Source organism: Raphanus sativus, chromosome 6 (genome assembly GCF_000801105.2).
Source record: "Raphanus sativus cultivar WK10039 chromosome 6, ASM80110v3, whole genome shotgun sequence".
NCBI lineage: Eukaryota > Viridiplantae > Streptophyta > Magnoliopsida > Brassicales > Brassicaceae > Raphanus > Raphanus sativus.
In genome coordinates this window covers 52,947,612-52,972,653 of record NC_079516.1, presented here as the reverse complement: position 1 = coordinate 52,972,653, position 25,042 = coordinate 52,947,612, and the positions used below count along the sequence as shown (strand labels likewise).

General features: G+C 37.8%; 8 protein-coding genes across 15 annotated transcripts; 5 read left to right on the top strand and 3 right to left on the bottom strand.

Moving 5' to 3' along the window:
* Positions 1 to 2,552: 2,552 nt before the first annotated feature.
* On the bottom strand, positions 2,553 to 4,848 carry LOC130496391 (uncharacterized). Its single transcript, XM_056988432.1, has 2 exons — positions 4,158 to 4,848; positions 2,553 to 4,072 (listed from the first exon to the last, which is right to left on the bottom strand). The coding sequence occupies exons 1-2, from the start codon at positions 4,311 to 4,313 to the stop codon at positions 3,749 to 3,751; spliced, it is 480 nt and encodes a 159-aa protein (XP_056844412.1). The 5' UTR covers positions 4,314 to 4,848; the 3' UTR covers positions 2,553 to 3,748.
* Positions 4,849 to 7,034: 2,186 nt separating this feature from the next.
* Positions 7,035 to 9,056, top strand: LOC108812179 (transcription factor ABA-INDUCIBLE bHLH-TYPE). The gene has a single exon (XM_018584363.2). The coding sequence runs from the start codon at positions 7,310 to 7,312 to the stop codon at positions 8,780 to 8,782; it is 1,473 nt and encodes a 490-aa protein (XP_018439865.2). The 5' UTR covers positions 7,035 to 7,309; the 3' UTR covers positions 8,783 to 9,056.
* A 590-nt stretch (positions 9,057 to 9,646) lies between these two features.
* Positions 9,647 to 10,452, top strand: LOC108812180 (succinate dehydrogenase subunit 4, mitochondrial). Its single transcript, XM_018584365.2, has one exon. It carries the CDS (start codon positions 9,730 to 9,732, stop codon positions 10,156 to 10,158), a length of 429 nt encoding a protein of 142 aa, XP_018439867.1. The 5' UTR covers positions 9,647 to 9,729; the 3' UTR covers positions 10,159 to 10,452.
* A 994-nt stretch (positions 10,453 to 11,446) lies between these two features.
* Positions 11,447 to 12,066, bottom strand: LOC108812181 (uncharacterized). Its single transcript, XM_018584366.2, has one exon. It carries the CDS (start codon positions 11,960 to 11,962, stop codon positions 11,573 to 11,575), a length of 390 nt encoding a protein of 129 aa, XP_018439868.1. The 5' UTR covers positions 11,963 to 12,066; the 3' UTR covers positions 11,447 to 11,572.
* A 341-nt stretch (positions 12,067 to 12,407) lies between these two features.
* On the top strand, positions 12,408 to 15,618 carry LOC108810126 (putative galacturonosyltransferase 2). Its single transcript, XM_018582260.2, has 8 exons — positions 12,408 to 12,765; positions 12,856 to 12,881; positions 12,970 to 13,029; positions 13,110 to 13,235; positions 13,308 to 13,400; positions 13,483 to 13,808; positions 13,892 to 14,837; positions 14,929 to 15,618. The coding sequence occupies exons 1-8, from the start codon at positions 12,615 to 12,617 to the stop codon at positions 15,202 to 15,204; spliced, it is 2,004 nt and encodes a 667-aa protein (XP_018437762.2). The 5' UTR covers positions 12,408 to 12,614; the 3' UTR covers positions 15,205 to 15,618.
* Positions 15,619 to 15,852: 234 nt separating this feature from the next.
* LOC108810968 (mitochondrial inner membrane protein OXA1-like) lies at positions 15,853 to 17,835 on the top strand. Of its 3 annotated transcripts, none has more exons than XM_056988429.1 (9): positions 15,853 to 15,938; positions 16,094 to 16,291; positions 16,375 to 16,465; positions 16,547 to 16,656; positions 16,749 to 16,824; positions 16,905 to 17,039; positions 17,117 to 17,206; positions 17,301 to 17,355; positions 17,448 to 17,835. In XM_056988429.1, exons 2-9 carry the CDS (start codon positions 16,203 to 16,205, stop codon positions 17,603 to 17,605), a joined length of 804 nt encoding a protein of 267 aa, XP_056844409.1. In that variant the 5' UTR covers positions 15,853 to 15,938; positions 16,094 to 16,202; the 3' UTR covers positions 17,606 to 17,835. The 3 variants fall into 3 exon arrangements, with proteins under 3 accessions (XP_056844409.1, XP_018438537.2, XP_056844410.1); XM_018583035.2 differs by having other exon boundaries at positions 15,854 to 15,892; XM_056988430.1 differs by having other exon boundaries at positions 15,857 to 15,981.
* Positions 17,836 to 18,119: 284 nt separating this feature from the next.
* Positions 18,120 to 21,248, top strand: LOC108808866 (mitochondrial inner membrane protein OXA1-like). 6 transcript variants are annotated; one of them, XM_056988072.1, is made up of 8 exons: positions 18,120 to 18,203; positions 18,321 to 18,883; positions 18,986 to 19,076; positions 19,179 to 19,279; positions 19,372 to 19,447; positions 19,534 to 19,647; positions 19,739 to 20,812; positions 20,895 to 21,243. In XM_056988072.1, the coding sequence occupies exons 2-7, from the start codon at positions 18,414 to 18,416 to the stop codon at positions 20,015 to 20,017; spliced, it is 1,131 nt and encodes a 376-aa protein (XP_056844052.1). In that variant the 5' UTR covers positions 18,120 to 18,203; positions 18,321 to 18,413; the 3' UTR covers positions 20,018 to 20,812; positions 20,895 to 21,243. The 6 variants fall into 6 exon arrangements, with proteins under 6 accessions (XP_056844052.1, XP_056844056.1, XP_056844054.1 ...); XM_056988076.1 differs by lacking the exon at positions 18,120 to 18,203 and having other exon boundaries at positions 18,210 to 18,883; positions 19,739 to 19,840; positions 19,932 to 20,812; positions 20,895 to 21,127; XM_056988075.1 differs by lacking the exon at positions 18,120 to 18,203 and having other exon boundaries at positions 18,211 to 18,883; positions 19,739 to 19,840; positions 19,928 to 20,812; positions 20,895 to 21,236.
* Positions 21,249 to 21,270: 22 nt separating this feature from the next.
* LOC108813068 (probable cyclic nucleotide-gated ion channel 3) lies at positions 21,271 to 24,895 on the bottom strand. The gene is made up of 8 exons (XM_056988070.1): positions 24,485 to 24,895; positions 24,276 to 24,345; positions 23,665 to 24,193; positions 23,089 to 23,594; positions 22,878 to 22,989; positions 22,423 to 22,659; positions 21,848 to 22,236; positions 21,271 to 21,707 (listed from the first exon to the last, which is right to left on the bottom strand). Exons 2-8 carry the CDS (start codon positions 24,311 to 24,313, stop codon positions 21,395 to 21,397), a joined length of 2,124 nt encoding a protein of 707 aa, XP_056844050.1. The 5' UTR covers positions 24,314 to 24,345; positions 24,485 to 24,895; the 3' UTR covers positions 21,271 to 21,394.
* Between the last annotated feature and the right edge of the window lie 147 nt (positions 24,896 to 25,042).

Sequence of the window (25,042 nt, the reverse complement as noted above, 5' to 3'; positions counted from 1 at the left end):
AAAATTTTTATCTTTCTAACTCAACCTCGAAATTACTATTTATTTTCTTTTTAATATTTACAATTAATTTCTTTCACAATACATCTACTAACTTTATTTAGAATAATTTAAACACAACAAAATAAAATAAAATAGAATAAATATTACATAACATGAAAATAAAATTTGCACAAATAAAAAAATACATTAAGTAACGCTCACACAAAATAAAAATACATTAAACAAACTTAACATAAGTTAAAGCAAATTACATATATATATATATATATATATATATATATATATATATATCTTACAAATGATACCAAAATACCATAATTCATCGGCTAGCTGGATCATGAATCTCCAAAATAATCGAAATATGGTTGATAAATATTTGGATCAAATAAAGGTTGTTGCTACTGATCAATTATTTTTTTGTATTATTTTCACTTTTTCCAATCATATATGTATATCAATATCGACAGTCTAAATATGTTAATAAATTTTATCATCTCGTTCTTTTTAGGGCTAACTTTTAGCCTGACTTTAGAGATGTAATTGGTGGAACTCATAATTCTTACTCCTGATTAATGCACTTTCTTTTGAGAAATTTAAGATTTGTTCGTTTAATGAAATCATATATGTAATTTCTATTGTTTTTTTATCATATAATATTATAATATTGTATGTTGTGTAATATATTAAAAGATATATTTTATATGTATTTGTGAAGTTTTATCAGTGTTAGTAATTTTTTTTAATGTTAAACACTATAATGCAAATGAAAAACCTTTTAAAGATTTTTCTGATGATTTATGGTTTGAGTAATCAATCTTTAAATCTTCAAAATGAAATCTTGGAATGGAGATGCTCTAGTGATCAGCTTGGTTTCTATATATTTACTGTATTAGTTAAGTACAGTTCCTTAGCTTGCATTTGTTACACGTGAGACGTGCTATATAACGAATGATGCACATAAGGTGACACGTGACGTATGACGTATTTGTCGTAATTTGAAAATAAAGTTAAAATGTCGATTTCATGGCTCCACCATGGAGTCACGAAAAACGCGTGATGAATTGAAAAAAATGGAGTTGCGTAAGGCAATTGATTCTTTTTTATTGATTAGTACTACCTTTGCTCCAATCGCCTATCGAGCTTTTTTCCGTAATTTCTTCCTAACTCTCTTTCAAATCTTCATAAAGGCATCATTATTATCTACCATACATAACAGTTTAAAAGATTTGCTATTATCACTTGTTTTGTTGAAAAAAAGGAATGTGAGACATGATAAGTAATTGTCTGTAATAAAGACCGTAGTCACGAGTGTCTCCACACAACCCCACATTTCTCCCCTTCGTTCTATACCATACGTTACTACGTTACGTCACTACAAGAAAACTGCTCGATTCCCAGGGAAGATATCCTCGGAATGTCGTCGGAATTCACGTATTCCGACGACAAACCCAGGAAATGATCCGTCGGAATAATATCGTCGGAATAACGTAAGTCGTCGGAATTCCCTCGGAAATTTGTGACGAAATTCCGACGGAGACTTTTTCCGAGGGAATTCCGAGGAACACCTACGGTGATCCCATTGTCGGAATATCCCTCGGAATTTTCCGAGGGAATGTCCCTCGGAAAACACTGTCGGAAAATTCCGAGGAACTCTCCCTCGGAATATTCCGAGGGATATTCCCTCGGAAAATTCCGAGGAAATTGTTCCTCGGAATTTTCCGAGGGAATATTCCTCGGAATTTTCCGACGGAAGACTCCCTCGGAAAATTCCGAGGAACACTTCCCTCGGAAATTTCCGAGGGCCTTCGTTCCTCGGAATTTTCGTAAAATATAATTTATATTAATAAATAAATATTAATTTATTTCTTATTAATTAAATTGGAAAATTAATTATTAAATTCGAAAATTAATTATTAAATTGAAAATTAAAATAAAAAACATAATATAAATAGTTCAAAAGTAATATTCATACAAAACAGAAAATAAAAATAAAGTTTAAAACATAAATTAAAGTTAGAACTACTCGTCCTCGTCGACGTCGAAGTTCTGGTCCGGGAATTGCCTCATGAAGGCCGCCATCATCTTCTCACTAGAATCCCTATAATTTTTTAAAAATAATGAATTAAAATTAATAAAATTTATTTTTTAAAATATATATTTATAAATTATAAAAACAGCTAAAATGATTTATAAATTAAAAAAATGTCTTAAGAATTATTAAATAACTTATAAATTATTTATAAATTTCAAAATATCTAAAAAAATATTAAATGACTTTTAAAATTATTTATAAATTATAAAATTTGCTAAAATAATTTTTAAATGACTTTTAAAATTATTTATAAATTATGAAATTTGCTAAAATAATTATAAAATGACTTTTTAAATTTTTAAAAATTTTGAAATTAACTAAAATAATTATTAAATGACTTATAAAATTTTTATAAATTATAAAGTAGCCAAAATAATTACTAAAAAATTGAAACCCTAAAATTAATCAAATCTAAAATCAAAACCTAATCAAACCCTAAAATCTAATCAAAACTTAACATCAAAACCCTAATCCTAATCAAAACCCTAATCCTAATCAAAACCCTAATCCTAATCAAACCTAATCAAACCCTAATTCTAATTAAAACCTAATCTACTCAAATTCCCTAAAATCTAACAAAATTCCCTAAAATCTAACCTAGAACTAATAAGAGAGGGGGAGAAGAGAACTTACATGGAGGAGGGAGAGATTAGGGGAGTGGGGGTGGAGGGGGAGCCCGAATATCAAGAGGGAGAGGAGGAGGAGCCGGAAATCGCCAAGGGAGAGGAGGAGGAGCCGGAAATCGCCAAGGGAAAAGAGAGAAAAGAGAGAAATGGGGAAGAAGATCCGCAGATCTGGTTTTACCCCGAAAATTCCGACGGAAAATGAAACCCTCGGAATTCTGTCGGAATTTTCGGTTTACGAACCGGTTTACCAGAATTCCGACGGAATTCCGAGGGATTCAGGAATTCCGTCGGAATTCCCTCGGAATTATGGGTTCCTCGGAATTTCCTGGGAAATTTCCCAGAAAATTCCTAGGAATCCTATGGTTCCTCAGAATTTCCTGGGAAAATTCCCAGGAAATTCCGAGGAACCATAGTTTAGGGGTTCGGATTAATGATTTACAAACTTTAGACCGTTCCTTGAACAATTTGGCAGTTTTCTCAAGACTTATATTGATAGTACATGACAAATAAACATTCAAATTACAAAATGATTGAATCGAGTATAAGTATTGTCGTTTAGGTTCATTAAAGTGTATAAGTGTTTATCTTGCATTGCTGTTTGGGGATCTCGGTGCAACAATCGGAAAAGTGGCCATTAATTGGTACAACACCAATGTCTTGTCCCATAATCAATTGAAGACACTTACTAAGGCTTACGTAAGTCTTCTGGGAACCGTAAATTGGTGTTTTCGATTCTAAATCCTTATTCCCTAGGAATTTCCTGGGAAAATTCCCAGGAAATTCCGACGAAATGCTGAATTCCTAGGAATTTCCTGGGAAAATTCCCAGGAATTTCCCACGAAATGCTGATATCCGTCGGAATTTCCTGGGAATTTTCCCAGGAAATTCCTAGGAATCTATACCCTAAAATCAAATCCCTAAAATCTGATTTTACAAGGTAAAATTCCGAGGAAATTCCGAGGAAACCCTCAAGATCCTCGGAATTTCCTCGGAATTCTGAAAAAAAAAAAAAAAAAAAAAAAAAACTATACTACTCTCCAATCTCTGGTTCATCCTCTGAACCCGAGTCACCATCATCACCACCAGATGAATCTGAATCTGGATCTTGGTGAAACTCTCCAATCTCTGGTTCATCTTCGACGTGAACAACGGCTTCGTCTCCAAAATCGGTGAAATCGATAACAAGATCAACTGCAGCTACATCTCCTGCTGCACTTAAGTTGCCGGATGTGTTTGGTTGGAGTGGGTCTTCCAACTCAGAACTTCCTTGAACTCGGCTTCTCGGGTTGAGTGCTGTAACAGTAACCCATGGATCATCTCTGTTCGTAACCCGGGGGTATTTGATATAACAAACCTGTAACATTTTTAAATTTGTTAATTAAGTATGAATGATGATGAAGCAAATATTGAAAATAATTGACATATATATTTTTAATTACCTGATCGGCCTGAGAAGCAAGAATGAAAGGATCATAATATGGCAGTTTTCGCCTCGAATGTACTGATGTGACACCAAATGCATCTGTTCTGACACCTCGATCCGGAGTGTTGTCGTACCAGTCACAATAGAAAACTGTGCACCGCAATCCAACCATGCCCGGATACACGATTTCCAAAATCTCGCGTATGTTTCCGTAGTATACATCATCTCCAGCTGCAGAGCAAACGCCAGCATTATAAGTCTTACTCTGGCGTAAGCAATCTCGTGTTCGGATCCATATGAGGTCGATCTATCCAAGAGCGATGATAATTATAAGAAGACATGATTTTTTCAATCAGATTCGTGTGTGCAAAATAGAATGAGAGAGGATGAAGATATGTAGTGAATGAAGAGGATGAGGGGTGCTTGCATTTATAGATTAAATCTGCCGATATTTCCCACGACATTCCCAGGAAATTCCGACCAACTAGCCGTTGCCGTCGGAATTTCCTCGGAATAATCAACGGCTCTATTATCCCTCGGAATTTCCTCGGAAATTTCCGAGGGATCTACCAGTCCGTCGGAATTTCCTCGGAAAATTCCGAGGAAATTCCGAGGAAACACGAAAATTGTGTTTCCTCGGAATTTCCTCGGAATTTCGTGGGAATATTCCGACGGACACATAGTCCCTCGGAATTTCCCTCAGAATCCGGCAGTTTTCTAGTAGTGCGTTGCTAGGCTCTATCCTCTTACTGCTTATCCATCATGCTTACCTTGTTTTATTCCATCAAAAATGAAACCTTATCACTATATTGAGTTCACATTTGTTTTGGTAACTAACCTTAAGAACATGTTACAAGAATAAATATTCTCTTAAATGTGTAGAAAATAAGATTAGACGAAACTACGTAGGCAGGTTAATACTCGATTAGATATTAGAGTTTTTTTTTGCTCTATCAAAAGATGAAAGAATTTATAAGTTGGTGCGACTTCCACATTACTCAAAGAGAACCAATCATGGCGTTATCAGTTATCATGATAACCTACAAAAAGGGTCAAGTTTAGCATGTTCCATTGCACATACATTTATATTTGAGCTTATGTATTATGTAATTCGTTCGGTGGAAATTAACATTCTACAAAGACACGATATATAAAATTATATATTGCTTTGTAATTGTTATTATTTTCTCACTGCAGCCTAAATGATGCTACTAATGAAACAGATAAAAGAACGATTACCAAGCAAAAAAAAAACAAAATAATCGATTTATAAGAAAATGATAAAAACTATAGTATCATCATATGTCTTTTATACTGTTATTTTTTAAAATAATAAAATGGTGCTGCATGTGTTATACTATTATCTCCAACCATTGGTTTTTACTCTTTTCAGCAATTCTGTCATATAATCCTTTAAACCCTTGTCGTTAAGTAACCATTATCATTTTGTGTCACTAACCGAATCCGTCAAGTGATCTTGCCCAATCATATTCGATTTTAACTTTCAGAATTACTAACACGAACGATATATCTAGGTGTTTAAAAGAAAAGGAACGAAATAAATATCCGTATGTGCCGACAAAATAGCTAGTTATTTATTACGAGACATATATATTCCCATGCTAATGTGTTTTGGCTTTACTTTGCATGTTTCAGTTTTCAAATTCGGTTACCGTGATATATATTATTAGTTTTCGTTGATAGGTTCTCCACATGTCACAAGACTCCCGTGTAACTACATATATTGAAGACAAGTAACTTCGTATAATCTCCTCTCTTTTCTATAGAGTTGTTATCACAAATTTTCGGTCTGAATTATAGCAAAACATTTTAAAATCTACCATGCACGTGTAATAATCAAAGTACACACTTCGTGTAGGTTGGTTGGTGATAACAATAGTATTAGCAAAAGATCATGACCACTTGTATAACGCTTAATTATTCTTTATGATATGCAGATTTTAAATTCATCCCGGGTGTTGTTAAGAAAAAATTCCATCCCGGGTTAATCAAGATTCCTTCCACACGAGAATAAAGTGGATGTCTAAAATATTGCAACATCTTAAGGATTTTAGTAAATACTAATACAAACATGTTTTTGGTTATATATATATATATAAACTCAAGCAATTAGTGCTTTAAAAAAAATGTTGCAGATAATCATGTAACAATACATACTACATTTAAAATGATTTTAATCAAAGGGGATCAAAGCAATTAGAAAACTACAACACACATGAAGATAGATAGAAAAGTCAGGTTAAAGTCATCACATGCGCTCTCTCACGGAACGAGACTCCTTTTGTTGAACGTTACAGTTAGGCATGAGATTCACGCAAATCTTATGCGACAAATAATTTATCTTCAAATTTCTAAAATTAAAAGGAAAAAACGTAACATGTATTATAAATTAATGAGAATAATAATACTAACAGATAGTACAATTAAATGGACCCACGTTATTAACGATGTCTGAAATAAATAACCAAACATCCCTACCAGATAATTCAAAGGATATTTTCTTTTTTTGGTCTTTTATGCATGTGAGTGCTTTTTATTGGTTGAGACAAAATAATATAAACAATTGAATTCAGTACTATTTGGTACATAAATCTATTTAAAAAACTCTTTCGACCATGTGATGATCTATACTTTTTTTATTTTCCTTATTTTAAATTTTTTTTTTCTGGATGTGATCTATACTTCTCAAGTACAAATATAAATATATACATACTGAATCTCAAGGTAGTTACATACACACGTGTGTATATACACATAAGTTTAAATTAACACATCAATCAGGTTTCAAGTTCTAAACCTTTGGAAACTCAACCATGGTTAACCTCATAACCAAAACTCTAAAACGTTTGCATAAGTAAACCATGGTTGGCTTCTTTTTTCAAAAGAGCCTTCATACAAAACTTACCCCCACTCCCCCCCTCTCTCTCTCTCTCTCTCTCTCTGTATCTATCTTCTTCTCCAAACTCTTGTTTCAGAACTCATTCAATTGTTCAAAAATCGAAGCTTTTCACCACTCTCTCTCAATAACACCAGCTGGAGGAGGCTCTGGGTTTACATGGTTTCAAGCATCACCGAGTTCTGTAGAAGAAAGGTTCGGTTTTTCTCGGTGTATTAATTCAAAGTTGCAGACTTTGCAGAAAAAAAAAGATGAATACGAGAGATGTAGTAGGATGGGAAGAGGAAGATAGATCCGTAGCTAGTGCCGTTTTAGGGAACTTAGCTTCTGATTTTCTCACGGCGAACTCAGCTTCGAATCAGAACCTGTTTCTCGTCATGGGAACCGACGACAGTCTCAACGAGAAGCTCTCTCGTCTCGTGGACTGTCCCAACTCCGAGAGTTTCAGCTGGAGCTACGCCATTTTCTGGCAGCAGACCGTGTCTAGATCCGGACATCAAGTCCTAGCTTGGGGAGACGGGTGTTGCCGCGAGCCCAAGGAACAGGAAGAATCCACCTTCTGTTATAACAGAATAGAGGAGGAAGAGATGAGGTGGCAGTACATGAGGAAGAGAGTGTTGCAGAAGCTTCACAGGCTGTTCGGTGGATCTGACGAAGACAACTACGCTTTGAGCTTAGAGAACGTTACGGCTACTGAGATGTTCTTCTTGGCTTCCATGTATTTCTTTTTTAATCACGGAGAAGGTGGTCCTGGGAGGTGTTACGCTTCGGGGAGACACGTGTGGTTATCAGATGCGGTTAACTCCGGTTCTGATTACTGTTTCAGGTCTTTTATGGTTAAGAGAGCTGGGATCAGGACGGTTGTTATGGTTCCTACTGATGCTGGTGTTCTCGAGCTTGGTTCCGTTTGGTCTTTGCCTGAGAATGTAGAGTTGGTTCAGTCTGTTCAAGGTTTGTTCATGAGGAGAGTTAAGCCGCCTCCTTTGGTGGTGGTTCACAAGCTTTTCGGACAAGAACTGAGTAGCTCGAATCAAGTGCAAGAGAATGTGAGCGTGGTTGCTGTAGAGGATAAGAATCACAAGGTGAAGAAGGCTTCTTGTAAAGAGACAAGACCAGCGAGTTTATTAGCAGGAGTAGTAGGAGGAGGAACAGCCTCTGTTGTGGAGGAGAAGAGACCGAGGAAACGAGGGAGGAAGCCTGCGAATGGAAGAGAAGAGGCGTTGAACCATGTGGAAGCTGAGAGGCAGAGACGAGAGAAGCTTAACCAGAGGTTCTACGCTTTACGAGCTGTTGTGCCAAACATCTCCAAGATGGACAAAGCGTCTCTTCTTGGAGACGCCATCTCTTACATCAAAGAGCTTCAAGAGAAAGTAAAGATCATTGAAGCTGAAGGAGTTGGAACAGAGACCACTGAGGCAGAAGAGAGTCGAGAGGTTGTTGACATTCAAGCTGGGGAAGAAGAGGTTGTTGTGAGAGTGATCTCACCGTTGGAGTCGCATCCAGCTTCGAGAATCATACAAGCATTGAGAAACTCAGAGGTTACGGAGTCTAATCTTTCATTAGCTGATGAAGGCACATTGTTTCACACTTTTGTGGTAAAGTCTAATAACGGGTCTGATCCGTTGACGAAAGAGAAGCTTATAGCAGCTGCTTACCCGCAAACCAGCTTGACACAGCAGCTATTACTACCATCTTCTAGTTCACAGGTTTCTGGTGATTTGTAGCTTTCAAGCTTCTTCTCTTGTGCAGGTATAGGAAGACTTGAGGTTCAAGTAGAAATTAGATAAAATCCTTTTATTTGTTTGTTCTCTTTCTTAGGTGAAAGTAAATCCAATTTTCATATAGTAATTTTCTAACGTTGTAATCTATTAAAGTGAAAGTAATACAGTCTTCATGATGCGAGAGAGAAGCTAGTTAAGTCGTTAGTTTTACATATTTGTATCTTGAAATTATTATTTTTGTCCAAATCAAATAAATAAGAAAAATATAATTTGACCTTTTTTCTTTGTTAAAATTATGAGATTGGGTAATATCTCTACTGTTTTGTTTAATATTTAATGGTCCAAATCTCTTAATAATGTATGCATATGATATATTGGTAGCTAATATTTTTTTTTGAACTTAAAAGGGTTAAATCCGGGTTAATGATGACACAAACCTAATTCTCGGATGGAGGTACAACCCACAGATATATCCTTTCCTGGGCATTTAAATGAGCCGAAAGCAATAGCTCATATCCGTGTGGCCGGTGGGGTTTGAACCCGGGTAGCTAATATTAGTGTAAGATCTTTGCCAGTTTCATATTACCTCACTATGTAACTATCTGTGAATTGGTTTAGATTGGAGATAGCATAGTGAAACCTGACTTGTGCTTTGTGCAAATGACAATGTTGCTTCATATTAGTATTACATAATTGACACGTAATAGACCTATACTTCATCTTCCTCAGTGACTCTGTCTCTTTTTTTTGGTCAAGACCTCAGTGACTTTAATTACTTCACGTCATTTTCAATTTTGAGCTTCTAGTAATTCTGAAAAGCCCATCCTTAAAAAGCCCAACTCGGCTTCAGTGCTTCTTCTCCTCTGCTCTGATCATTTCTCATTTGCTTTAGTTTTGTTTTCTTCTCCGATCAGATCCAAAAAGTAAATTCGCTTTCCCTACGCTGCGCGATGTCTCTCCGTCGTTCCATCCTCGGCCTCCACCGCCAAACCAACAACCTCTCCCTCTCAAAGTCTTCACCTTTCTCGATAACCAACAACATCTCCTCCCCGTCCGCCGCCGCGAGGAACCCACTCGGAAGAGAAATCTCCTCGATCCCATTTTCACTAACCCAGAGACTCAAACCCGACTCTAGGAGTACCGATCGCGCGGTCGCTTCTCTCGGGCAATCTCAGTTGGGTCGTCTCCCGTCTTCCAGAGGCTACAGCAACGCGTCTCTCGTACGGAAGATCCCTGTTCTGTTTCACATCAACGCGGGGATGGAGGAGGTTTTGGCGGATTACGTTCACCAAGAGCTGACCAGGAATCTGATGGTGATCTCTCTTGGCTTGTTCCAGATCATCGTTATCAAAGACGTCGTCGTGTTTCTTTTCTTCTGAGCAAAGGAATCATCTTTGTGTGGGGATGACCTGTTAATGAAATAGTGAGCTTAAAAGTCATTCCTTTCTTTTTATCTTTCTTCTGTTATGAATAACAACATTGATGCAATCGCATAACCTTGCTTGTGTTTTCTCTTGTTTTTAAGTTTGGTCTGTTTGATTCAGTTCGTATTAAGGCTTAAGTGGAATTAAAAGTGTGTGTGTGTGTTTTAAGTCCTTTACTTTCCTGGATTGGAGACAGAAAAATAAGAATCTCTATGAAGCTTTGAATTGAATAAAAGAGAAGTTTTCTCAGCTTTCTCTTCTTTGTAATTTCTATCAAATTCTGTTATTCCATTTTCGCCTCTGTTTATTCACGACTCAGTTTACTGGAACCTCCAGTTGTGAAGAGAAGACTGGGAATTATGATTCTGAGCATCATATGAATTGGTGTTACAAAAAAAAAAGAGAGCATCATATCATATGAATTTATGAGCATCATAGAAAGTTGCGGTTTTATCCTTCTAGTATATGATTTCGAATTTGGTATGGAGATTATGAAGGTGATTAGGGACTTTCAACAAGTCATCAGAACAGAGATACAAACATAGAGATTCCTATGCTATCAAATTATGTCTCAGATGTTGTTATGTTCCACAGATAAAATAACTCTATGCTTTCTGCATGATCTAGCCTACTCTTCCATACCTATATCTATTAGAATTCTTTGTTTTGAAGCCTGAATCTCCATTTTTGTTTGTTTCACCTAAGTTTCTTTTTTCTTTAATCTGATGTAAGCATCAGAAAACACTAAAAGCTTGCCGATTTTCATGTTCATTCCACCACACCGTGTAAAAAAATATTTCTAAGATCAAACACTCCATCTAGACAGATTTGTCGAAAGAGAAGAGCACGAACTCTCTGCACTTTTGATATTATGAATCGTTGTTTCATCTTTTAAGCATATATTGTGGATCCACTCTGTTACAACCAAAACACATGCGAATACTTTCAAATCCAGTGTGTCAAGTCAACACATGGTGTGCCTGCCCTTACGTAATATGCTTAAAAGTTTATACGTAAGATTCCCCTTTCATACATTGCTTTAACTATGCCATAACAATAAAAACATGAACCCCTATGAACATAGAAACCCAAGATGTTCCAAATCCCTTGTTGTGAGTGACTAATAACAACAGATGCATATCGCTATTGAACGAAAGTTACACGAATTTTATAAAAGAGATCACATTTAACTCGACATCGCATACAAAAATGTTAAAATAAATAAATAAATAAACTCCACAAATCTCTTAAAAGTTTTGATTATGTTTTTATAAAAACATATTACGACGAAAATTAATTAAAATCTGGGAGATTAGCAGTTAACAACAAACAACAGTGGAAAATGATCTGATCGTCATCAATCAATCAATCAATCATCACCTTCATCAATCGTCCATCCCAGCTGACGAGATCTCCTCGGATCAACCGGCGCAGCCGTCTCCGCCGGCAAATCGGCGAGGGTCGCGAGAGAAGAAGACGAAGAGAGCGACTGCAGATTCGAAGAGGAAGACGAAGAAGCCGCCGGGAAACTCATAGCCAGGATGTTGCCTTCGCTCCACGACCTGCGGATCGGGAACGAGATGCTCTCCGAGCTTCCGTGGCGGCGGCAAGGCTTCCGCCGCTGGTTTTGACTTTTCTTGGCGCCGTCGTGGAGCGCGCAGTCGCAGTTTTTGTGGTAAGGACGCCTCTCGATGGCGGAATCGAGGCCGGAGATGCAGCCTTCGAAGATGCTGCGGAATATTCCGTCGGCGGCGGACATCGTCGGGTGGTTTGTGTATCGATCTCGAGATCCGGCGGAGATAAACAAAAGAAAGGATCTGAGTCTTTCGCGGAACTCAGATTTTAAATTATATAAAGAGTTTTTTTTGGGGGGGGGGTGCTAAGTTAGTTATCACGTGTAGGTGTTGGTTATATTAATGGGGGCCCAATAAAAGCAGCGCTAACAACGTGTCTGGGCACAATATAATATCGCGTCAAACGATAACGTTAGCTTCTTTATTGGGCCCATCTCAACCTACGCGTAATTCATTTACTTTTACTAAATTAAATTAATCGACGGCGCCAGGGTTGGCAGCTTGGCATGGATGAATTGATGTCGTTTCTAGAGAAAGCGACGCCGGTAAGGTGTTGGGCTAAACGACGCCGTATGGTTTCGCTAAATAAATATGGGTGGCAAATGTTCAATTAACAAGAATTCGGGCTCATATGTAAATAAAGAAAAAAGTAAGGCGCAACCGTCAAAACGGTGACGTTAAGCTCCCCCGCGCATATAAAAAGCCGAGTTTGAAAAATCGTTACTCGTTGAGAGGCGCGCTTTAACAGATTAAAGCATCGACAAAGAGAAAGCTTCTTGGAGAGGGAGAGAGAGAGAGATCAAGAACGATTCAGTTTGTTGATCGATAGGGTTTGGGATGGCGAGGAGAGTGGAGAATCAGGGAAGGAACAGGTTCAGTGACTTCTTCCTATGTTCGCTCCCAGTGGCAATCACCATGGCGTTTCTCTACGTTCTCGTTACCTCCTTCATCTTCGGCTTCTACACTCCTGACGTCCCTTCATCCTTTGGTACCTTCTTTCTCGATCGTTTTCTCCTATTTTGTTTATGTTATCTGACGTTTAACGGGACGAGTTTGCATTTCTTCAAAAACGTTTCAGATAAAGAGAGTAACTTGATCGGCAAGGTACAGTTATATCATCACATTTTACTTACTTCAATCGGTTTTGGAAGATTTGAAGGATATGATCATGTGTATGGATGCTTCGTTTCAGGATCTTGGCTGGAGAGAAAAGGCAGCTCTTGAATCGTTTCCATCTCTTTTCTCTAAAGAGGCAAGTTTCTCTCTTTTGTCTTTGGAGTTTCTTGTGTTTGCTAAAAAAGTACTTAACTTGTTACAAGTGTTTTGACACAGATGCTTGATGCTCTCAATGGTACTACATCTGATTCGAATCCTCTGAGCATCGAAGCAATCAGGAAGAAAGAACCTTCTTTGTCATGGAGAGTAGAGGAGGAAGTTGAGAGTCATGCTTCTTCTGAGGTACGTGTGGGTTTCTAGATTATATCTTGACCTGTAAGAAGTTACTGATCATGTTTGTGGTATCCTCACCAGGATGAAATGGTTAATAACTTCGGTCACGAGACCTGGACAAAAGAAGGAGGAGGCCAAGTGTTGAACGATACACCAGAGAAGTTATATCAAAGGGTAACACTCCCATCTTTCTTTTACACCCTTGAAACTTGCGTGACACGGTTGCTTTAGTCTGATCCTTGTGTTGTTGTTAAAGAGGATGAGACAGGAAAGAAGAGAGAAACGTGGAAAAGAGCTGATGAATAAAGAGAATCTGCCAGCGCTTGAGAAGGCAGCAATCCAACGTTCCATGTCCATCGATTCAGTAGCAATAGGGAACTACAGCATCTGGAGAAACGATTACCGCAAGGGCAAGAACTTTGAAGACCTGTTACGTCTGAGGCAAGATCAAATCATCATGGTGCGAGTTTACACTAGCCTTGCTAAAATGTCTAACAACCTCGCCTTGCACAAAGAACTAGAAACACATCTAGCTAAGATAGAGGAAGAAGAAGAATCAACCAATATTGATCAAGAACAGAGGTAATATCATGACTCATATGAGCTATATAATATACTGTTCTTAACAGTCAACTAATAACACTATTCTTTTGTTATTGGAGCAGAGTTCTTGATACCATCAGAGACATGGGACAGCTTTTAGCCAGAGCGAAGAAGCATCTATATAATTGCAACTTGGTGACGAATAAGCTGAGAGCAATGCTACAAACAGCTGAAGAAGAACTCGTCTCAACGCAAACTCACGTCACTTTCTTGAATCAGCTTGCTTCCAAATCAGTACCAGACGCTATCCACTGCTTGACAATGACCTTGAACCTAGAGTACTCTCTCCTCCCTGCTCCCATGAGACACTTCCAAAGAACAGAGAACTTGGAGAATCCTGATCTCCACCACTACGCTCTCTTCTCTGATAACGTATTAGCCGCATCGGTAGTCGTCAACTCAACAGTCACCAACGCAGAGGATCCTTCGCTCCATGTGTTCCACCTAGTGACTGATAAGCTCAACTTCGGAGCGATGAGTATGTGGTTTCTGCTAAACCCTCCAGGAGAAGCGACCATACAAGTCCAACGGTTCGAGGATTTCTCCTGGCTCAACTCGTCTTACTCGCCGGTACTGAGACAGCTCGAGTCAGAGGGCATGAAGAAGTTTTACTTCAAGACAGAGAGGTCAGAGTCAGCCGAGTCAGGAGCAGAGAATCTCAAGTACCGGTACCCTAAGTACCTCTCCATGCTCAACCACCTGAGGTTCTACATCCCCAAGATCTTCCCGAAGCTGGATAAGATCCTGTTTCTCGACGACGACGTGGTTGTTCAGAAGGACTTGGCTCCCTTGTGGGAGGTTGATTTGAAAGGGAAAGTGAACGGTGCGGTGGAGACGTGCGGCGCAAGTTTCCATCGGTTGAAGAGTTATTTGAATTTCAGCGATAGGCGAGTTTCGGAGAGATTTGATCGGGAGTACTGCGGGTGGGCTTATGGGATGAACATCTTTGATCTTAAAGAGTGGAGGAAGCACAACATTACAGAGACTTATCACTTTTGGCAGAACCTGGTTAGTTTCTTCTTTTCCTGACTTATCATTCATTGTCCAAAGTGTATGTAGATTTAAGTTTAAAATGGTGTTATGTTTTGGTTTTTTGTAGAATGAGAACAGGACGCTGTGGAAACTTGGGACATTGCCGCCAGGGCTCATAACGTTCTATGATCTGACTCAACCGCTTCAGAAGAAATGGCACTTGCTTGGATTGGGTTATAACAGAGAGATCGATGCTAAGAAGATTGAGAGATCAGCTGTTATACATTTCAATGGACACTCGAAGCCATGGACAGAGCTGGGGATAAGCAAGTATCAGCCGTATTGGATGAAGTACATCGATTTGGATCATCCTTACATCTCTAGTTGCAGGCTGTTCGAGTAAAGAAGAAGAGAAGAGGATCTCGTTAGGTACATAAATAAACACATACATGGGAATGATTTTCTGCAACTATAAAAAATGTAAATAGTATGAATACTCCATATGAGTTGTTTGTTGCCTTTTACTTAAGCTTGTCCCCTTCTAACACACTTCCATTTTAGAGTTATCACAGCATTTATTTTCTCGAAGAACAACATAAGAAACTGAATAACTTACTGAATGAAAAACTCTTAAAAAAATCTTTGAGAGATACAACACACAGAGGTTCTTGAAATCACCACACTTTGGCTTCAATTGGTAACAACTTTTTGATGAATTTGTTGTTCCTCAAAAAGTGATACCAATCCAGTTGAAATTTTAATCAAATTTTCAACAAATGGGTCCCATTATATTCCTCTATTTTCCTCATCTACGGAGCAACTCATGAACAAATGATTCCTCTTCTAATTTCGATAAGGAACAAGTTGAATCTATAGTTTAAAGTTTTTCTTTAGTGATAAAGTTAAAAAGTTGGTGCAAGAAACTAACAAAATATTTGCTCATCAACATCCAACTATCATATAAAGTTTTAAACTTATCTTTTCAATCTCATGATTATCCCATTAATTCTATAAATAGTTAATAAATCTTGCTGCGTAGAAAATCAGATAGAAGAGAATCATACAAACAAAGCAGAAATAGAGTTTGAGAGGTATATCATTGAGTTATTAGATAACAAACGATGATAAGTTTGAGAGGTATATCATTGAGTCATACATCTGTTCATCTGTTTGTTTATCAGTTATGTTTACTAATTGTTCAATTCTTTATTTATCTGTAGTCAAATTTTTGTTTCAGTTCAATTCCTTAAATGAAATTTTGTTCAATATTTTCCATTAATTTTGTTCATTAGGTTACCAATTGAAGCCTTTGAGCTGTGACACTCGGAGCTATCCAGAAACCGCACCGTTTCAGCGATAAGCAATATGTTCCTGTAACGGCCTTTGATCAGGAGAGCGGCAATGGAATACTTACACCCCCCTGTGTACTCCCGTGTGTACTGCGTGCAGCATGTGATTAATGCAATCCATGACCTTACAGGCTTGAACTGGTATCTCTATTTGACTATATTTTGGTTTGGTCTCTTTATGTTTGATGATTGTTCTTACTCACTACTCTTGTATGTATATATAGGTCGATGTCCGTTGTTCTTACGGCTTTACTGGCGAGTGGACTCATGTATCCAGTTTCTGTGCACATTCAGAGACAAGTTTGGCTGTTAAAAGTTAGTTTCTTTTCTTGTGTGCTTGCTTTCTCATTTTTTTTTTGCTTTTGAATCTTTACACAAATCTTTTGTAAATTTTAGAATTTGCGTATGCGCATTCAAAAGGTGAGGAGAGTGATAGAGACATATGATGGTCCAATAGATCTGGCTGATTTAGAAAACAAAATATTGGAAACAGAGCTGAGAATAAAGTGAGTTTCCTCATACAACAGTGTGTCTTAATGTCTCAAACAATGAATGTCTATCTTTGACTTTCTCTCTTTGGATCAATTATTTACTTCAGATTTGGACTATGTGGCTTGTCTTATGTGCTACTATGCTATCTTTATCTATCCATCCCCATGTTCTGCATCACTGGGGTAAAAAAAAACAGAGTGTTTTTTTTTTATATATGTTGTCACTCTTGTCTACTAACTCACTGTCTTATCTTTTAAAACAGATTAGTTACGTGGCTAAAATAACTCCGGAGCTTGAAAGCGGTGGAATCTTATGGTTCACTGATCTTTCAACTATGGACAACTACTTCTACGTTTTACCTCTAGTGACAGCCTTAACTTTCTGGTTCACATCTAAGGTCTCTGAGCGGTTCAATGCGAAAATCAGACCATATGGTTTAGCAAACTAACTTTGACATGTCCGTTTTTTTGATAGGTCCCCACCACAATTTTATCAAGAATGAAGGAACTGCCTTTGTATTGTATTTTCTTCATCGTGGCCCAAACTGCATTAAAATTCAAACCGGTAAAGCTAGGCTATGCTCTCATAGCTTTGATCTTTTGCCATTGTCTTGAATCATGTGGCGAGTCTCGGTTTTATGTTTTTTTTTTCTGTGCAGGCAGTGTACTTTTTGTTGATCGCATATAAAATATCTCTATACACATTACACCTGAGTAAGTCCATCTTCTCTTCTCTTCTCTTTCTCACACTGTCTTTCTTGTTCAATCTAAAACATTAAACTTTTTTTTTCTTTTTACTCACATAGTGTGTAGATCCAAGCAGATAGCAAAGTTAAGCAAGTCAATGGGGATGCCAATGCCATATGTTCCTGTAACGGCCTTTGATCAGGAGAGGATAATGGCGGGCATGATAACTATTATGGGCGTGTTTATTGACGAGTTTACGAAGAAAGACAAGAAGTGAATCTTCTTTTGTTCTCACACGGTCTCTCTGCCTTAGTCTTCAAATAAAAAGGCTACTTGAATACTCTGTATTCGTGTACAACTTATGGTACCCGTTTTTAGTTTCTGAAACTATCTCTTAGTGAAGACTATACTTTAAAACAGCAATCTATCTTAGTTTCCATGCATGGTTCTTGTCTATGCCAACACAATGTATTTGTGACTTGTTTTGCAATTTTCTTTATAAAAATGGAGCACTAAAAGCTAACAAATTAAATGGACCATGTGGAAATGGTTACACAATTATTTGAAATCACTATGGAAGCAGTACTTGGCTCCAAGGATAGATATCCTTTATACTGTATCTATTAAATACACAACATCAGGTTTTATATCCATAGGAAACTCAGTATCAGCTATAGGAAAACGAGCTTCGTTTAGTGGGCCTTAGTATTGGGCTTTATTGCCCAACTAAAGATACACATTAAGAAAAATAGTCATAACTACCTAAAAACGGCAACTACTTTACAAACTTGGCGGAAAGCAGAGTTCGTAGAGTTGCAAGTTTGTGAAACATCATTTCATTTGCGTGTTTGCCCTGTATAGTTGAAAAAAATCTGGTAAAGCTCATTACTTTAACCCATGGAAGCTAATGATGTGTCTCTTTGTCTCGTTTTTGACGAAACTTAGGGTCTTAATAGTTAATACATCTCTCTCTCTCTCTCTGTTCTGTCTAGATCTTGCGGTAGATGAGAAACATTTTGCTTCTACCGTTCGTGTAAAAATCACCATCCCAAGTTTCTGCTTTTTGACTTCCTTTAGCTCTAGAAATGGCTTCTGCTCTTCGAAGCTTCTCAAGGAGGAGAAATATTTCTCCAAAATGGTTCTGCAAGACCTCCACCACAAGCCCTCTTGTTCTTCATCATTATGTCAAAGATTATAATACTAAGCCCACTTTCTCGGATTCAAGTCTTCTTTTTGCTCGTAGGCTTCACAGGCAAGTGCTCCTCTTTGAAGACAGAAAGAAAACGTCTTTTGCTCAACAACCATTAGGTGCTTCTTCTGGAGTACTGCTATGTAGACACATCTCCTCTTCATCCAGCAAAGCAGAAGAATGGGGCATAAAGATTGATGCCTTTGGATATATTGTTAAGGGACTTGTCCCTGAGAAATCTGTGGAAGCAATGGCCGCCACTACTATAGATGGATGTAGTGCTGCAGCAGTTGAAAACTTTTCTTTCCCTGTGAACTGTGTGCATTATCTGATTAATGGAATGCATGACCTTACTGGCTGCAACTGGTATCGATTTTGTTACATTTGGTTGGACTTTATGTTTGTTATTTTCTTGATGACTTTTTCTTACCGTGGTTTGGTCGCTACTCTTGTATGTTTTGTATATAGGTCGATGTCAATTATTCTTACGGCTTTTCTGGTCAATGAACTCATGTCTCCAGTCTCTATGCTGATTCAGAGACAAGCTGCGGAGTTATTAGTTAGTTTCTTTCTTTTCTTATCTTGTGTGTTTGCTTTCTCATTTTTTTGCAGTTTTGCTTTTGAACCTTTACACAATTCTTTTGTAAAACTGTAAAATTAGTTTTGGGGTATGAGCATTCAGAAGGTGATGAGATTGATTCAGACATGTGATTCTAAATGTCTGGCTAAACACAAAAAATGGGAAGCAGAGTGCACAAAAAAGTAAGTTTCCTTACACAATGCCTTCTATTGTCTCCAACAATGAAATGTTTCTCTCTTTGACTTTCTTTCTATGGTTTAATTATTTGCACCAGATTTGGAGAATGTTTCATGTTTTTCCTGCCATTAAGCTCACTTGATCTATTCATCACTATCAGCTTCATCAATGGGGTAAAAACAAAAACAAAAAGAGAACGAACTTTTTTAATATGTTTTTCAGTCTTTCTACTAACTCACTATATCTATCTTCAAAGCAGATTAAGATTAATACCATGGCTAAGAAAATCCCAGGGTTTACTGATCTTTCAACTCCAGACAGTTTTTACATCTTACCTCTAGTGACAGGCTTAACTTATTGGCTGACAAGACAGGTCTTAGAGACGTTTAATGTGAAAAAAAACACAGACCATATGGTTTGACACATAATAATCCAAACTAACTTTGACATGCTGTTTTTGATAGGCCACCACCGTAAGCTGGACAAATATTTTATTCAGAATGAAGGAACTCCCTTGGGTTTGCCTTTTCTTCCTTGTTTTCCAAGCTGCATTTAAATATGAACCGGTAATGCTATGCTCTCGGAGCCTTGATCTTTACCATTGTCTTGAATCCTGTGGTGCGTCTCCGTTTTATGTTATTTGTTTTTTGCAGGCAGTCTACATTTACTTGATTACAGATAGTGTTGTGAATGCAAACAAAGTCCCACATTGGAAGTTTAGACAAATAATGTCTAGTATATAAAGGGATGTCCAACTCTGATTAGTACGAGGCCTTTTGGGAAGGAGTCCCAGAAACAAATCCATGCGGGCTTTGCCTTTGGGCCCAAAGTGGACAATATCGTACTAATCGGACAATAGAGAGTTGGACATGGGCTTGAAAAAGCCCAACAATTGGTATCAGAGCCGGGATGACGAATATCTGCAAAAAGACCAAAATATCCTTTAAGTTCGAAGAGCCTCCACTTCGATGGAAAGGGCGGGGTGCATAGCAGAGGCCAGTCAAAGATCCTGGAAGCTTCGGTTGTGGGAGGAGAATCCTCAAGGTGACTTCGCGATTAAGTGGTGCCGGAGACTTATATCGAAAGTCTCTCCCTAACGACGATACAAGATTAGGTGGATATTCCTAACGGTGCTGTAAGGATTAGGTGGTGAATGTCCTAATGGTGCAGTAAAGGTTAGGTGGATAAATCCTAGGTGAAGAGGCCCGTTGGTGATTACGGCGGTACAAGAGGTGTGCCAAGTTTCGCTGGAGGTTGAAAACCAAGGGTTCATGTGGTACTTGGTTTGAGAGGAGGTTTGTTGTGAATGCAAACAAAGTCCCACATTGGAAGTTTAGACAAATAATGTCTAGTATATAAAGGGATGTCCAACTCTGATTAGTACGAGGCCTTTTGGGAAGGAGTCCCAGAAACAAATCCATGCGGGCTTTGCCTTTGGGCCCAAAGTGGACAATATCGTACTAATCGGACAATAGAGAGTTGGACATTGGCTTGGAAAAGCCCAACAGATAGAATATCTCTATACATATTATCCATGTGTAAGTCCCTCTTCTCTTCTCTTTCTCACACTGTCTTTCTTGTTCAATCTAAAACACTACTCTTTTCTTTTCACTCAAATAGCGTGTAGAAATAAGCAGGTGGCAAAGTTGAGAAAGGCACTGGCGATGCCATATGATTCAGTAACAGCCTCTGAGCAGCAAAGGATCATGGCGAGAGTGATAAGTGTTATGAGGGAGTTCATTGGCATAGTGAAAAAGAAAGACAAGAAGTGAATCTTCTTTTGCTCTCATGGCCTCTCTGCCTTACTCTTTACATCAAAGCTACTTGAATACTCTATGTATTCATGTTACAACTTATGGTACCTGTTTTTAGTTTCTGAACCTATCTCTTTTAGTGAAGACTTGACTTTAAAACAGCATCCTCTCTAGATTTCCATGCATGGTTCTTGTCTATGCCAACACAATATATATTGAGCCCTAAAAGCTAACAAAAAACATTGACAACAAATAAATGGACCATATATGTGCAAATAAATGCATTGTAGGCACAATAAAGAAACTGTTTTACATAATTATTTGAAACCACTACGGACATTCCTTATTTATAATATGTACACAAGATTAGGTTTCATCCATAGGAAACTCAGGATCAGCTGGCTTCTGAGGCAATAAAGATAGCATATGAGGAAGCATAGAGTTCCGTGCGGCTGCATTCGCCCTTACATTCCTCAGAGCATGAGAAGCAAACCTCGACGCATAAATCGCAGCACCTAAGTTAAGTTTATTGCCTCCTGATGAATCATCTGTCTGAAGAGAGTATTGTAGTCTTTCTTCTTCTTCACGTAAAGCCCTTGAGAGCTTCCTTCTACAGTATCTCTTCCATGCTGCTTGTATGAAACATGCTGCCCATGTCTGCCACTGCACTGAATAACACCTGGAAACAATTCCGGAAAAGACAATGAAAGTTATTTAGGATTAGAAGGTAACTTGAGAAACAAGTTACAAGTTAGGTCTAGGGTTAAATATATTGCTCAACAAGTTATCTCTAGTATGTAATGGGCAAGTCTTGCCTACCTGTACGTGTGTCGTAGTTGCTTGCTATGGAGGCGACGGTACTGTGTAGAGAAGAATTTGAGATCCTCAGCCGAGAGGACAAAGCCTTCGACTTCTGTCTGAGCTTGAACGGTTCTAGTAGAGATAGGCAAGTGGGAAGTGTTAGGATCCAGTGCCCAAGTGAGAAGATCTCCACAGAAATCACCGGCTTTCAAATGAGCAGAATTGAAGAATCCGGTTTGGCCACCATAAGTAGTTGTACTTGTAAGATTGCCTCTCATTATAAACACCATATCCTCAACCGGTTCACCTTCACGCACAATGTAACTGTTCTCCGTGTACAGAACTGTATTCAAACGTGCACAAAGTGCGTCTAGTAGCCGATCATCCATGGCTTTAAACCACGGCACCTGAAAACAATAAAAAGTTGGTTAAATTTTCTTACCAGTAATATGTAGTAATAATGTAATATCGGTGATATATATGCTTCTAACTTAAAACAAATTAACAATAAGTAGATTGGTCCAAATCTCTTATATATTACTCATGTCCTATCTAAACTGGCAACGTAAACTAGTTCAAGTTTATATGTTTACCTTTTTGAGGAGATTCAAACAAAGATGGCGTTTAATGTCCTTTCTGAGATCTTTTGGAAGACTAGAGAGAAGAGCTTCTTCTTCAACTCCTCTGGTTTCTTGCCATTTATACTGTTCGTATTTACGGATACGTTTTCTCAGATCATCTGGCAACATACGGTGAGACATCCATTGCTCTGCATCTCTCCTTTTCACTCTCATTTCCTCAACTCTTACCGTAGTTGATTGCAAATATTTCTACATAATCCACAAAAGAAAAAAAAACATTTTTTAGAATATTAATTCATTGTTTCATTGCTTGTCTCTCTACTGACTCACGTGGATCAGATAGGGTTGGATAGAATAAAGTTGTTTTTAGAAACAACTCTATTTTCCACCAGAGTTGATTTAATAAATGGATAGTTGACAAAAAATAACAAAAAATGTTTTGCTTGATGCTCAGAAAGAGTAGTTACCTGCATGTTTCCTATGAGAAGAGCAAACAGGACTAGTCCAGAGATACAAATGATGATCGCGAAAATGATCTCTCCTTCAAAGTCACTTGTCTTCAAGTTTTGCCCCACAGCACTATACACCAAAGAGAAACAAGATTGTATATCTTATATTATCATATAGTTATGAAACTCACTAGAGAAAAATGTACATGAGAGTGTAAATGTTACAAACCTAAGATTGCGAAGACCCCACCAGAAACAATAGAAAAACTTCTTAGGGAAGTCCATCGACTCCACAACTCCAGACTGCAATGCTTCAGCGAATATACCAAAGTTGAAAACCGTCGAGTTTTTGATCTCCTCTGGATCCATCAACGGGCAAGAACCTATTAGATACTGGCTATTATCTTTCCCATCTGAACAGTACAAGTTCGCATGGACACATCTACTAATATTAGCACACGTTTCACGCCAGCATCTGTCTTTCCTTTCTATCGATATCAAGTACCAAAAAGACCCAAAGACATGGCTAGCTAACATGTAGAGGAACAGGTTCAAAGCAGCTCCAGCCCAAGCAGTCTCAGTGACCAAACCGGACGTTCTTGTTACTTCTTTAAAAAGCGGATAGATCCGTGCGATCCTCGGAACGTATTGACAAAAGATAACCCATTTCAATAGCTCTTTTGTTACCAATGACGCTGGTCGACTCATCGATGGAACAATAGCTAGAACAACAACCTGTAAACGTCAAAATGTTTTAGATTCAACCAACATCTTTAGGTAAGATTTGAGAGAGAGTAAACTATACCTGAGGAATAGGGAGAATCGAAAGAACATCGATTATAAAATATGACTTGAGGTATCTCATAGCGATTTCTTTAGAACTCTGAACAAGCTCTCCTCTACCAAACCCACGAGAAGAAGGAGCGATGAAGCCAGTATTAAACTGAAACAACATGTGAACCAAGTAGAAAACGTCGATGAAAGTGCGGAAAACACACGCCACTGCCTCGAGTTTTGTGTCTAGTCTAAGGCAGAACCTGGCGTGATCCACAACGGGGATGTAGAAGAACAGAGGATCAAATGCTAACGCTACGACACATAGAAGCAAGAAGATCTTGTTCCAGTTTTGAAGATAAGAGCCGTTGGGGTTCATCACTCGTATTATCTTCTTCTTGTCCTCGTTCTTCTTTGAAGAATGAAACGTTAATGGCTGCTGCTTAAAGGTTCTGATTTTCTCTGAGCTTTTCTCAAAGCTGCGTCTAACTGTTTTTTTTATAACTGAAGTTACTGATGGTCTAGTAGGTCTGTTCCAAGAATCTTCATTTTTAGTAATCCTGTTACAGAAATATTTAAAATCAAGATTACTACATAAACTCTTAACTAACAAGAATAACAACAAATCCAATTGATACTTACTTTACGAACTTGTTTTTATTTAGATTCATCATCTCCATCAACTCTTGTCTTCTTCCACAGATTCTCAAACCTGTGAAAAATTATAAATATAGTATCCATTTTTCTTTGATTATTACTACGTTTTGAAACTCCAGTAACTAGTAAAGACCATCGAAAAATAAACAGAGTAATTTGACCAAACAGAAGCAAGACAAACAAGCAAGACAAACCTTAATTAAAGAGGAAGGATCTATAGTGTTTATTCACCAAACTGATGTGGTTCTTGGAGGATGAGCTTAAAGATTAGCCGACAGAAATATTAAAAAACGGAAGAAGGATTACATATATTTCCTGAAATGGAAGGAAGTAAAGAAAAGGGGTTGAGGATAATGATGGTTCTAATTTAGTCGAGGTGATGAATCTGATGATGATATAGAAGTACTACTTTGAGTTTTATGCAGAGTTATACATTGTTGAAAATTAAAGAGACGAAGAAGAAGATACGAGTCTGGATGTGGAACACATAGAATTGACAGAGGTATATAATAGTAATAAATGTAGGAAAATGAAAAGATGAGCAGACTTTTTGAAGAAGACTGAGTCAGTCAACCCCCAAAAACAAAAACAAAAATTCCAAATTGGTTTTCTTGAGAAAGAATAAGGGTATTCCTACTTCTAGAGCAAATTGATATCATATCTATATATAGTATGATCATTATTAATTTTACGCAGTTATTGTGTTTAGACTTTAGATGTTGTACACACACACACACACCAACTCATCATTT